Source organism: Microcaecilia unicolor, chromosome 6, assembly GCF_901765095.1.
Source record: "Microcaecilia unicolor chromosome 6, aMicUni1.1, whole genome shotgun sequence".
NCBI classification, from domain to species: Eukaryota; Metazoa; Chordata; class Amphibia; order Gymnophiona; family Siphonopidae; genus Microcaecilia; species Microcaecilia unicolor.
Window position 1 is genome coordinate 324,206,027 of NC_044036.1, and position 13,089 is coordinate 324,219,115.

Sequence of the window (13,089 nt, forward strand, 5' to 3'; positions counted from 1 at the left end):
ATTAATAAGCTTTGACGCAGAAAAAGCGTTCGATCGGGTCCATTGGGACTTCTTATACGCGGTCCTTCAAAAGTACGGGTTCTCAGGGAGATTCATGTCCGGGATTAAAGCATTATACTCGACACCAAGGGCCCGCATCTCGGTCAATGGGTTTGAAACATCAGATTTTGCAATAGGCAGGGGAACGCGACAGGGATGCCCTCTGTCGCCCTTATTGTTTGTGCTAACGTTAGACCCCTTATTAAGAGACATAATGAGGCAGCCTGCAGTAACAGGAATGAAGATAGGAAAAGAGGAATTTAAGGTGGCGTCTTTTGCCGATGATATTCTGGTACATTTGACGAACCCGCAAGAATCTTTGAGTGCATTACTGGAGATCATTTCCGAATATGGAGACTATGCGGGGCTCCGACTAAATCTTGATAAGTCAGAGGCTCTGGCCTCGTCAGAGGAGGTTTGGAGATGTTGGAGAGGTGAATTTCCGCTCAGAAGGGCGCAAACCGCTTTTAAATATTTAGGAATTTTGTTGCCTATGGATACTTCTCGTTTACATGAGATAAATACTAAGTAGTTGCTGGAGGAGACCAGGAAGGTGCTACAGGGTTGGCTGGATCTGCCACTATCACTGCTGGGTAGAATAAATCTTATAAAGATGGTACTATTTCCAAAGTGGCTCTATGTCTTGCAGACAATACCAATTTGGTTATACCGGAGGGATCTTCAGAGGTTTTATGCACTAGCATCGAGCTTCTGTTGGAAAGGTAGGAAACCACGGATACGATTCTCCCACCTTATTGGCAGGTGGAGCAGCGGTGGGATGGGAATGCCTGATTTAGCGCTATATAATCAGGCCTGTCAATTACGCCATCTAGGAGATTGGTTCCTAGGTACACAACGTTATACCCCTATTGCGCTGGAGAAGGCATATTTTGAACCTTACTGGCTTTTTTCATTGCTACATCATAAAGCTGGTAATATACCAGAAGGATTACGTAAAAGTGTGATGTTGAGACCAATTCGAGAGGTGTGGAGAAGGCTAGTGCGAAGTCTTGGAGGAGATCCAACAGTGACAGACCAGCTGACTATATGTGGGAATAGTGAATTTTTACCTGGGATGTCGAGCCGTCATTTTGCTGATTGGGTGAGTCGGGGGGTTACATGTCTGGCACACCTGATGGGCGAAGATGGGCAGCCCCTCTCAACCACAGACTTGTTAAGTAAGGTGGGGGATTCCTGGGGCAATAGATTTGCCATAAGACAAGTACAACATTATATGACATCATTGTCGGGGGCTTCCTTATCTGGTCAATTGGGGGGCAAGATTCAAGAGTTTTTCAATTCAATAGGCGAGGGAGAGGTCACTGTCTCCTTACTCTGTAAGGCACTAACAAGATGGCAACCCCCCAGAGACTATAGACTAGTGAGGCGGGCGTGGGAGAGGGAGCTGGGCATGACACTGGAGTCTTGGAATATATCCAGGGCAGTGGCGCGCATACCCCTGTTGGTAACAGATGCCCGACTGAGAGAATGCGCATACCGATGTATCCATAGGGGGTATGTGTCAGCGACTCAATTAGCACACATGGGTGCGGACCGTAGTTCAAATTGTGTTAAGTGTGGAATGGGTCCAGGTACGCTGCTGCATATGTTCTGGAGTTGTCCTGCATTGCAAAGATTTTGGACTCAGGTTCGAGGCTTCTGGGAAGGGCGACTGGGGATTAAGATTTCGGGAAATTTAAACAATTAATCTTAGATCTTCCAGGGTCCTTTAGAGGTCAGAGTCGCTTTACAGTACTGATGCTTCGTAAGATGTGCTTATTAGCTAGGAAGTGCATTTTACAATATTGGACGGTTAAAGACCCTCCCGCATATTGGCACTGGAGAAATCAGTTGCATCAGCTGGTCTCTTGGGAGGCTAGCGAGATTAGATTCTCGCAGAGAAAGAGAGTGGCGTTTCTGGCCCTCTGGGATCCCTATCTACGTATCCTTAGCCTTAGAGGTCGGAGCCTACTCCTTAATGCAGGGTGAGGTTCTAAATGTTGATCAGGTTAAGATCCTTCAGGTCTCGGGAGGGGGGGGGGGAGAGATCAGGATGGGGGGAGGGAGAGGTGGGGGGGGGTTGGGTAAAGGGGGGGGCTTAGAAGGGAGGAAGAGTCTTTGTTATGTGGTAGGTTCATTTTGTATTCACTAGCAATTTGAATTTTCATTTTGGTACAATTGATAACTAGTGAAACTCTGGTTATATCCTTCATAAACTGTTAGGAATTATAATTTGATGACGTCATGTACTTACAAGAACACGATAGATGTACTTAGTAGATGCACTTTTGTTATTACCAAAAGGTTGTATAATGTGAATGTAATGTTTGTCATCAATAAAAACCGTTGAAATATATAAAGTGATTATTTTGGATATTGTTGGTCTGCTTTATCTTACGGATATAAGATTTGAGGACCTAATTAACAGTGCTGCCTTAGCTGTTAATGTGGTAACTAAAGCATGCTAATGCATTGTAATTTCTGCATTAACAACTAGCGCGGAACAGAATGGGGGAGGGGGATTACACCTTACAATTAACCACGAGGTTGTTAACCATGTGTTATCTGTTAATACAGTAAATAATGTTGTTTAGTTAATGCAACCTCAATTTTATAGCTAACTGCAGTGCAATTAATGCATGGTAATAGCATTTTCTCCCTCTGTGTTAACTAAATGGAAACTGCTTGAAAACCCATTCAACAGTTATCACGGAGGATTTGCAATTATGGCACATTAATTGTGGCAATTAAAGTGCAGTAACTGCATTTTAGTAAATAGGGTCCATTGTAACTAATTGACTGCTCCCAGTTATAATCATTTCATCTATAATGACTGGAAAATCTTATAAATCGGTATTTTCACCTTTTTTGCTTTAATAGCAGTCTTTATGGTTTTAGCTCAATTTCTTTTCAATAAGTGCAGTGTCTGTTCTGAAATAGCCTTTCTGTTCTGATTGTGATGGTAAAATATATGACTAGGAAGATATGCACGAGTTCTGTTTGCATAAAGTAGGCAGTGTATTATTATTATTATTTATTACATTTGTACCCCGCACTTTCCCACACATTGCAGGTTCAATGCGGCTTACATAGTAAATACAATTACAATCACAAAGTCTTTAAAGGAGAATATTGTAAGTTGTAGTAAACGTAATGAAAGTAGGGGTAGTGAGGAAAGTGAGTTGAACAAGTCAGGGAAAAACAAGGTAGGATAGCAAAAGGAAAAGAGATTGGGAAGGGTAAGGAAAGGGAGGATAAAGAGGAAAGATAAAGGGCATTGGATGGATAGGAAAAGGTAAGGGCATAAGGAGATTGGGAAATATCATTTGAGGTATAGTAGTCAGCTTAACAGAGTTTAAAAAAGGTTTGGCCAGCTTCCTAAAAGAAAAGTCCATAAGCCATTATTAAGATGGAAATAGATCTCATGTATATTCATCTTGGAAATCCTGGAAACCCGACTCGGTTCTGGCCCTTAAGGACCAAGGGGTCCTTTTACTAAGGTTATCTGAAAAAATGGCCTGTGGTAGTGTGGGCACAGAATCATTTTTCAGCTCACCTGTAAAAAAGGGCCTTTTTTAAAACTTTTGCCAAAAATGGACGTGCGGCAAAATCAAAATTGCTGTGCATCCATTTTGGGTCTGACACTTTACTACCAGCCATTGACCTAGCGATAAAGTCTCACATGGTAACTAGGTGGTAATGACCTACACTCGCCAAATGCCACTTGGCGCGTGTCTAATACACGTGATAGAAAATAAAAATGAAATTACCTCAAGAGCCACTCGGTAGCCATGAGGTAGCTCCATTTTGGCGCGTGTTGGGCACGCGTAGACGCTTCCATGGCTTAGTATAAGGGCCCCCAAGGTTGGACAACTTTGCTATAGAGTAATGAGTTTAAAACCAGTAAAACATCTTAGTGGGATTGTTTACTAAAGCTTAGCTCGAGTTATCTGCAGCAGGGCCCATTTTATTCCTATGGGCCCTGCTGCAGATAGCTCGAGCTAAGCTTTAGTAAACAACCCCCTAGGTCTTATATCTGTAGCAGTGTGATATAATTTTCTGAGGTGCAGTGAAATAATAATAACCAGTTTTTGTAGACCATCAACACCAGAAGCTCAAGGCAGTTTACAATGAATAACATTATATATATTAAATGCTAAAAAATAAATTAACAGAAATACTTAGAAAATGATTTTTAATTTTTCCTAAAATTCCAGTACTTATTCTCCAATCTTAATTCAAGAGAAGGGAATTCATCATTCAGAGACAAATGCTACCAAAGTATGTTTCCTAATTGAAAGTTTCCTAAAAGCTGAGGCAGGGAGGAATTGGATTTTATTGATATAAATAGATCGACATGAACGGGATCTTGGCTGAAGTTGTAAACAAGAAGATAAGTAATTAGGACTAAGCCCATAATAAATTTTAAACAAAAAAAACAGAGCATCATTAAACACCATTCTTACTGGGACTGGAAGCCAATGAAGCAATTTTAACAAAGTGGCAACATTTTCATATTTATTTTTATACAAGACTGTTTGAGCTGCAGTATTTTGAAGTAGTTGAAGCCTAGTTACAGTCTTTTTCGGAAGATCGAGATAAATATTGCAGTAGTCCAGTTGGAACGATATAATAGCTTGGACTGTTCTCTGAAGATAATTTAAAGAAAAATCATTTCAAGTCTCTTTGCTCGACAGACCAGTGTCTTCAAATTGAAATGCAGTCATAGTAACTTAATTGTCTCTCTCTGCTTCTAACTGATCAGCATTTGCTCCAGCTTTGCACAGTGCCAGTGGGAAGGCTGGGGTTACCTTGGTGCTCTTGATTTTAAGCCATGTCTGCTTTGAGATTTTTCAAGTGAATGAATAGTTCAAGTTTTTAGGACTCGAGACTATTCAGAAACAACAGTCACAGTCCCAAATGGGCCAAGCTTAGGAGTGCTACTTGGCATTACACTTCTTGCATCTCAGTGAATAGCACTCCAGGGGAACCATTCAGTCCAACTTCTTGTAAGCTACGTTAGAAAACATTTCCTACCCTTCTTACCGTATGAGAAAAATCATTTCAGAAAAGTACCCTGAAAGTATGCTTTGTTGAGTGATGGGAAGCTGCTTTGATGGTAGCAATAGGAAGGAAAGTGGAGTTTAGAAAACAACATACTCTTTCTTTTTTGCATTTGTGTGTTTTTTTTTTTTACTTTTTTTTATTGATGTTCTGAAGACAATTGGAGATAAGAGTTTGTAAAACATGGCTGAGACGGGAGACTTAGTGTTGAATGTTTTTTGAGAGCCTATATGCTCATCCATCCAGAATGGTAGAGAAACCAGTAAGGAAGAAATACTAAAACCAACTTGGATAACCCATAGTTTTCCTGATTATTATAAAGGCCACTTGATTCTATCATTGTTCTCATTCTTTCACATTGTTCTCTGAAACTTGAGCTGGCTTATCTCAAGCTGAACACAAGAAGTAGACATGAAATTTAAAACAAAATAGAGGACTAAAACTGAACCAGTTTTGGTGATAAATGACACCTGGATAAAATCAAAAGGAGACGTCAGCAGTGGGATGTGAAAAAGAACGTTACATGAGATTAATCAAAGCTGTAAACACAAAATGGTGAGAGAACTTTTGTAACAGATATTTCATTGCACAAGCCAAAGGGAAATCAGTGAACTAACCGTATACATTATGGGGCATGTTTACTAAATAATTTAAAGCTTTTACAGATAACATATATTAACAGCAGAAGTAAACCCATGATAGTTGATAGGCCTCTATGATAAGTGTTGGGATGTTCCTAGTACTTTGTAGAAAGAAGCTGTGCTGTTGACATGGACCAGTGGTTGCTACTCTGTATAGAGAGAGGTGTGACCAGCAGAAGAAAAGAGGTTTTAATGCCCCTGTATAAGTCATTGGTGAGGCCCCACCTGGAGTATTCAGTTTTGTAGGCCGTATCTTGCTAAGGATGTAAAAAGAATTGAAGCAGTGCAAAGAAAAGCTACAAGAATGGTATGGGATTTGCATTACAAGAGTGTATGAGGAGAGACTTGCTGACCTGAACATGTATACCCTGGAGGAAAGGAGAAACAGGGGTGATACAATACAGGCGTTCAAATATTTGAAAGGTATTAATCCGCAAATGAACCTTTTCCGTAGATGGGAAGGCGGTAGAACTAGAGGACATGAAATGAGATTGAAGGGGGGCAGACTCAAGAAAAATGTCAGAAAGTATTTTTTCACGGAGAGAGTGGTGGATACTTGGAATGCCCTCCCGCGGGAGGTGGTGGAGATGAAAACGGTAACGGAATTCAAACATGCATGGGATAAACATAAAGGAATCTTGTTGAGAAGGAATGGATCCTCAGAAGCTTAGCCGAGATTGGGCCATTTTTCTTCACTCAACGTGTAATTAAACTCTGGAATTCGTTGCCAGAGAATGTGGTAAAGGCAGTTAGCTTAGCGGAGTTTTAAAAAGGTTTGGACGGCTTCCTAAAGGAAAAGTCCATAGACCGTTATTAAATGGACTTGGGGAAAATCCACTATTTCTGGGATAAGCAGTATAAAATGTTTTGTACATTTTTGGGATCTTGCCAGATATTTGTGACCTGGATTGGCCACTGTTGGAAACAGGATGCTGGGCTCGATGGACCTTTGGCCTTTCCCAGTATGGCAATATTTATGTACTTATGGGGTGGCAGAGCCGGTGGTGGAGGCAGGGCTGGTGGTTGGGAGGCGGGGCTAGTGCTGGGCAGACTTCTATGGTCTGTGCCCTGAAAATGGCAGATACAAATCAAGGTAAGGTATACATAAAAAGTAGCACATATGAGTTTATCTTGTTGGGCAGACTGGTCTTTTTCTGCCGTCATCTACTATGTTATATGTGTTAGCAGCACAGCCGCTAGTTAACTATCTCATGTTGTCTGCCATGGTAGCAGTCAACATGCATTAAAAAAAGATGCATTCCCCAACTCTTCCCTGCCTGCTAATATGATTTTCCACATAAAGGGGGCAATTCTACAACTGGGTTCCTCTATTTAGGCACCCCGAGGATGTGTGATGTTATTTAACCTATCCTGTAACGGCACCTGGTTACCCAGGATCTGTTATAGAATAGGGGATCTGGGTGATGGATTTGATATACCACCTTTCTGTGGTACAACCAAAGCAGTTTACATATTATATGCAGGTACTTTCTCTGTCCCTAGTGGGCACAAGGTTGAGGAACTTGGCCAGGGTCTCAAGGAACTGCAGTAGGAATCGAACCTGATTCTCAGCCCACTGCACTAACCATTAGGCTACCCTCCAGTAACTTAACATTAATATGCCCACAGTTCTGCCAGTCAAAAACTTTGCATAACTCTGGGCACCAAAATGCAGCGGGGACAGATGTGTGACGTACAGTAATCTGTAAGTTACGTGCGTAACTGGGAGCCCTGCCCGTGTATATGTCTCCTTGCATTTACATGCAATATATGTAACCCAGCTCATTACAGAGTGGTGCTTAGGCACCCTGCTGGCAGATTCACGGGTGCGGGTACACTTGCATACATGAATGCTAATATGTCTACATTGACACGTGCCAGGGCAGACAAATACAGGCATCTGTAGAATTTCCCTGTAAGTGTTTAATGTGTACTGTTAATTTAGTGTGTGTGTTTTGTTTTGTTTGTTATTTTGAGCTCCACATTGACGTATCTTAAAACTCATGTTACACATCTAACAGTTTAGTAAATTTATCCATGAAACCCTTTTAACATACTTTCATACTGGGTTTTTGTCCCTTAGTGGCATAACATAAAGATGTATGTTCACAAAATACAGTTCCATTTTAATGTAAAAAAAAAAAATTTATTGGGGCATGGGGGCTATGGTAAGTAATACACATTTTTGCACATTAATGCATAATAGATCTTTCTGAATAGGGTCATAAATGAATCGTTCTGGCTTATACAGTCATCCTAAGCGAGCCAGTAAAGGAAACAAGAAAATCAACAAAACAAAACCCAATCTTTGCAGGGCTATCCTGAGACGAAATTCCACCCTATATGACGCCTCCTAACATCCCCATCCCACCCACTGCACCTCAACCAATAATTGAAGTCCGTGGAAGGGAAGCAGTTTTGATGCCCCGACCTCACTTGCATCCTGTGCAGCAGCACCGCCACCTGCATAGTCCTCATTATGGCCTGTTATGTTATACCTAGTAAATAATCCTGAAAAATGGCAGCTAAAGGTTAGTGTTCAAGGTGGATCTGCAATGGTTGCTGTGCTCTCTGCATTAGTTTTCAGAACTGGAAGAGCATTTTTACGTACACAGTCAAGCCTCTGTTTTAAACTATTCAGGACAGCATCAACTAGAATTATATTTGGCCAGTGTGTAGTTTGTCACATGATTTGCCATTGAGCGGTGTAGCGGGGGCGTATCCAGAACTTAATTATAGAGGGGGCTCAAGCCCCACCAGCTGAAGAGATTCGCCGCTGAGCCCCTGCTTTTGCTGCCCTGGCCTCCAACATCGATACTTCTGTGCATACTTAGTTTAATGCATGAACTGAGCATGCGTGGAAGTTCCGGCATTGGTGACTGGAGCCCCCCACCAACGATGGGCTCTCAGCAGCAAATCTCCTTCAGGTGGTGGGGTTTGAGCATCCTGACCAGCCATAAATCTGGTGCTGCAAGTTTGAAGGGGGCCTGAGCCCAAAGTGGAGCTCCCCCCCCCCCTCCCCATGGCTACACCATTGCTGTGTAGTTATCAAACATATAAATGGCGAGTGACCGTACTCACTCGCAAATGCGCAGTAGAGACCTTCTCTGCCCCGCCCCCACGTCAATACGTGATGACGGGGGGGGGGGGCGGAACACAGAGGGTCTGTACTGCGCATTGCTGAGGGAGGGACACCGCCGTCTAACGCTCCCCCCACCCGAGTCGCCGCCGCCACCCACCTTCTACCCGGTCGGGCCCTCGCTCCACTATTGAAACAGCGAGGGTCCGGGAACGCAGCACTGAGCTCTGCTGAGCTGCCGACATCGCCCTTCCTTCTTCTTTTCTGCCTCTGTCCCGCCCTCGACGACGTTACGTCACACGAGGGCGGGACAGGCAGAGAAGAAGAACGAAGGCCGACGTCGGCAGCTCAGCAGAGCTCAGTGCTGCGTTCCCGGACCCTCGCTGTTTCAATAGCGGAGTGAGGGCCCGGCCGGGTGGAAGGTGGGTGGTGACGGCTCGGTGGGGGGGCGCGAACTCGGAGGGGGAGGGGCAGCGGCAAACTCGGCGGTGGGGGCGGGCCTTTCAACCCCCACTTCCTATAATAGCCCGTTTTTACAGGCTCAAAGTCTAGTATAAACAGAAATAGATATATGCTACATGCACAGTCTTAATAGCCTTACCTAATTCTATTCATACTATATGAAGCTGTCATATGAGGTCCTTTCTTTGCATTCTACAAAACTAGTCAAAATAGCCCCTACCTCACTTTCACCTATTTCCTGGCTTGTAGTGTATTATACACACAAAAAGGGGCAGGATCAGAACAAGTTCAAAATTTGTGAGCAGTAGTACTGATCATATGAGCTTCAGCACTGTTGGAATTATTGTGTTATAAGTGATTCTGGGGATCTTTTACTAAAGTGTATTAGAAACGGGCAAAGTTTGTGAATGATCAAGGATAAGTCAAAGGTCCCCAAAGTTTCCAAATCAATTGTGGCAGCACAATGTGCAGTAACATTTAAGATATAACTTGCAAATGAGCTCTGTTTTATAATGACTTTATGGAAAGAAAAATAAAATATATTTGGTTCGTCTTTCTTAAAACAGTACTGGATGCTTTGAAAAGACCAAACCAAAACAGTAGCATTGTTTTCACGTGAAATAGGAAGGAAAAACATACCAGGGTATAAGTAAGACAAGAGAAAATCCTCTACAGATCTATTTAAGCTATGTTTTACCCCTTTGTATGTTTGAAATAGGTTGTCCATGAAATGCTGACAGATAACTCTGCTTCTGTATCAAATATAAGGTAAGGAAACATAAATGTACTGTTATCAGTCATCCGTTGTACTAGTACTTATGAAATGTAATTTGTTGACATACTGAACGCTGTTCTTCCAAAGTACTAAGGGCCCTATTTACTGAGCCGCATTAGCGTTTTTAACGCGCCTACAATTAGCAAGTGTGCTAACCGTGTAGGCGCCTATAGGGATATTGTAGGCGTGTACACGGTTAACGCGTGTTAAAAATGTTAACGCGCTTCTAACACGGCTTAGTAAACGGCCCTAAAAGACAAAACCCTTTTTCAGATGAAAAGCAAGTTTAGGGCAAAGCATTTGAATGAACAGTACACTTGAACTGTTTCTTTTTCTGGCTTCACTGTTTAAATATGAAAAAAAGAAGATAATTTTGCAGTTACTTCATGACGGTGAGATAGAAGTGATATAAATGCATGTGCCTTGCAACAGGTATATAGTTTCTGGGGTGGGGGGGGGGGGGGTTCCTGAACTTTTTTTGATTTTTGTTTTTAATAAATATTTCCATATTATCCTGTCAGACCAGTCCAGACCAATGGGTTGTGTTCCTCTACCGACGGATGGAGACAGATGAAGACAATAGTTCTTGTGACTCGCCCCTTAAGAGTATAATCAGCGTAGAAAGAGATTTCCTCTGTTTCCCAAGTGGATGGATGATGGACTAACAACCCTGCTCCTGACCAGGTTTATAACTAGACTCAGTTGAGCATTAACTACCCTTTTGGGTTTTTCTGCTCCTGAGCCAGTTTTATACTGAGACTTGGTTGAGTTTGGAGGTGTATATTTGGCTTGTTCTCCTGAACCAGCTGCTCAGTTTGCCTTTTTGTGGATGACATGACGATAGCCAATAGAGTGGATACCCCTAAGGGAGTAGAAACCACGAAAAGAGCTCTCCAAAAATTAGAAGAATGGTTAAAAGGTATGACAGTTAAAATTTAATGCAAGAAGTGCAGAGTGATGCATTTGGGGTGCAGAAATACAAAGGAGATGTACCAGATAGGAGGAGAGATTGATATGCACAGCTCAGGAGAGGGACCTTGATGGTGTCTGAGGATCTCATTGAGCCTGCCATGAGTGGGAAAGCGCGGGGTACAAATGTATCAAAAAAAAAAAAAAAAGTTGACAAAACAATGCGACAAGGTGGTGGCCACAGCCAGAAGGAGGCTAGGCTGCATAAAGAGGGGTATAACCAATAGAAGAAAGGACGTGTAGAAGTCATTGGTGAGGTCTCATTTGGAGTATTGTGTTCAGTTTTGGAGGCTGTATTTTACTAAGGAATATAAAAGATTTGAAGCGGTTCAGAGAAAAGCAATGAAAATGGTAGGGGGTTTGCATCACAAGACATATGAGGAGACACTTGAGAACCCTGATCATGTATGTCCTGGAGGAAAGGAGAGACGGGGGTGATATGGTATAGAGGAAGACAACCCATTGTTCTGGACTGGTCTGATAGGACTAAAGAAAAGAAAGTTATATCAGATAAGACATGACTTTTCCGTCTGATATTTCTGCCAACAGACGTTGATCTGCTGTTCCTAGCAGGGTCATTTATCTTTTGATGTTGATGCTCCAGTTGTTCTGGAAAGTTTTGCAAGTGATGTCTGGTTACAACCTTCTGATTAATTAGGGCTCAGAGCAGGGCCTGAGGCAGGATGGCCAAGGAGTGTGGGGGGGAGGGGGAGGCAAGATTTCCCCTGGGCCTAGCTTCCAAGGGGGGCCTGCCACCATCGGTGGCAGACAGGCAGAAGGTTGGATTGCAGTTGACTGTCACTTTGTGCGTTTGCTCTTTCCCTTGGTCTGTCTCTCTCGGGCTCCTGTGTGCTGGGACCCGGGTTATCTCATTAATGCCGACAATAAGGAGGACCTTTGGAGGCAGAGCTGCATTAATACGATAACCCGGGTCCTGGCACACAGGAGCAGGAGACAGACTGAGCGAGAGAGCAGATGCAGTAAGTGACGGTCATATTGGAATTCTGACTTTTATTTGTCAATTGTAGACTTGGGGGACGGCCCGAAAGGGGCCCAGTTTTGTGTTTTTGCGGCCCTGCCTGAGGCTGAGTCTAAGGCACAGGTGCCTAGGCCAGGCATGTTATATCTGCTGCACATGCTGGAGAATAGCTAGAGGTCAGGAGTAGATACAGGCTTAGATCTGAAACTTGCAGGTAGCAAGAACCTGAGTGAGAACCAGACTCGAAACATGCAGTGAAGCAGTTCTCTTGGCTGAAGCAAGAAGTAACTCATGTCAAATGAATCTGGTCAATTTCTTTGGCAGAGTGACCAGAGAGTTGGGTTAGAAGAGAAAGCTAGGTGTGATGTATTAGGATTTCAGCAAGGCTTTTTGCATAGTTCCACACAAGTGACTTATTAATAAATTTTGCACTATTGATGTGGACCCTAAAGTGATTGACTACTGTAGGATTGAAACTTGCTGAATGGGAAACGAGAGGGTAATGATAAATGGAGTTCACTCTAAGTAAAAGGGCATTCATGTTGTGCCTTGAGGATTTAACATGGCTTAGTACTTTTCAGCATTTTCTTAAGCAATATTACAGACAAGCTGTCGGAAAATGTTTGCCTTTTTGCAGATACCAAGATCTGCAGCAGGGTAGACACCCAAAAAGGCATGGAAACAATGAGGAGGGATTTAGCCTGAACAATAGTCTACAGTTTGGTGGGTAAAATTTGGGTGGGAAATCATCAAGGTGCAATAAAGTCAGCCTTTTACTATATCTTGATTTACTGTGGAAGTCATCAACCAGCAGTAGCCCAGTATCGTAGGTTACTGATTCCTGTGGTAAATGTATAACGGTGCTTGTGAGCAAACTTGCAAGCAGCATTATTCTACTGACCCAGAAACATTGGGCTGCATTCTAACTGCTCTTATACGGCAACCTGAACCTTAGTGGTAGTACCATGAGACAACCCCTAGGGCTTGCTGGTACTATTTTGATCCTGGCAGTGGCAAGGACAAGTTACTGGGGATCACTCCTGCCTGGAACCTATTAGACACCATGGAAAGGTCCAGGTAG

General features: G+C 42.9%; 1 protein-coding gene across 1 annotated transcript in view; it reads left to right on the forward strand.

Annotated features, from left to right (window-relative positions):
* Positions 1-13,089, forward strand: part of STXBP4 (syntaxin binding protein 4) — a 192,091-nt gene that overhangs the window by 95,759 nt on the left and 83,243 nt on the right. Inside the window, 1 exon segment of the mRNA XM_030206863.1 lies at positions 10,004-10,053. Coding sequence (XP_030062723.1) covers positions 10,004-10,053 — 50 coding nt within the window.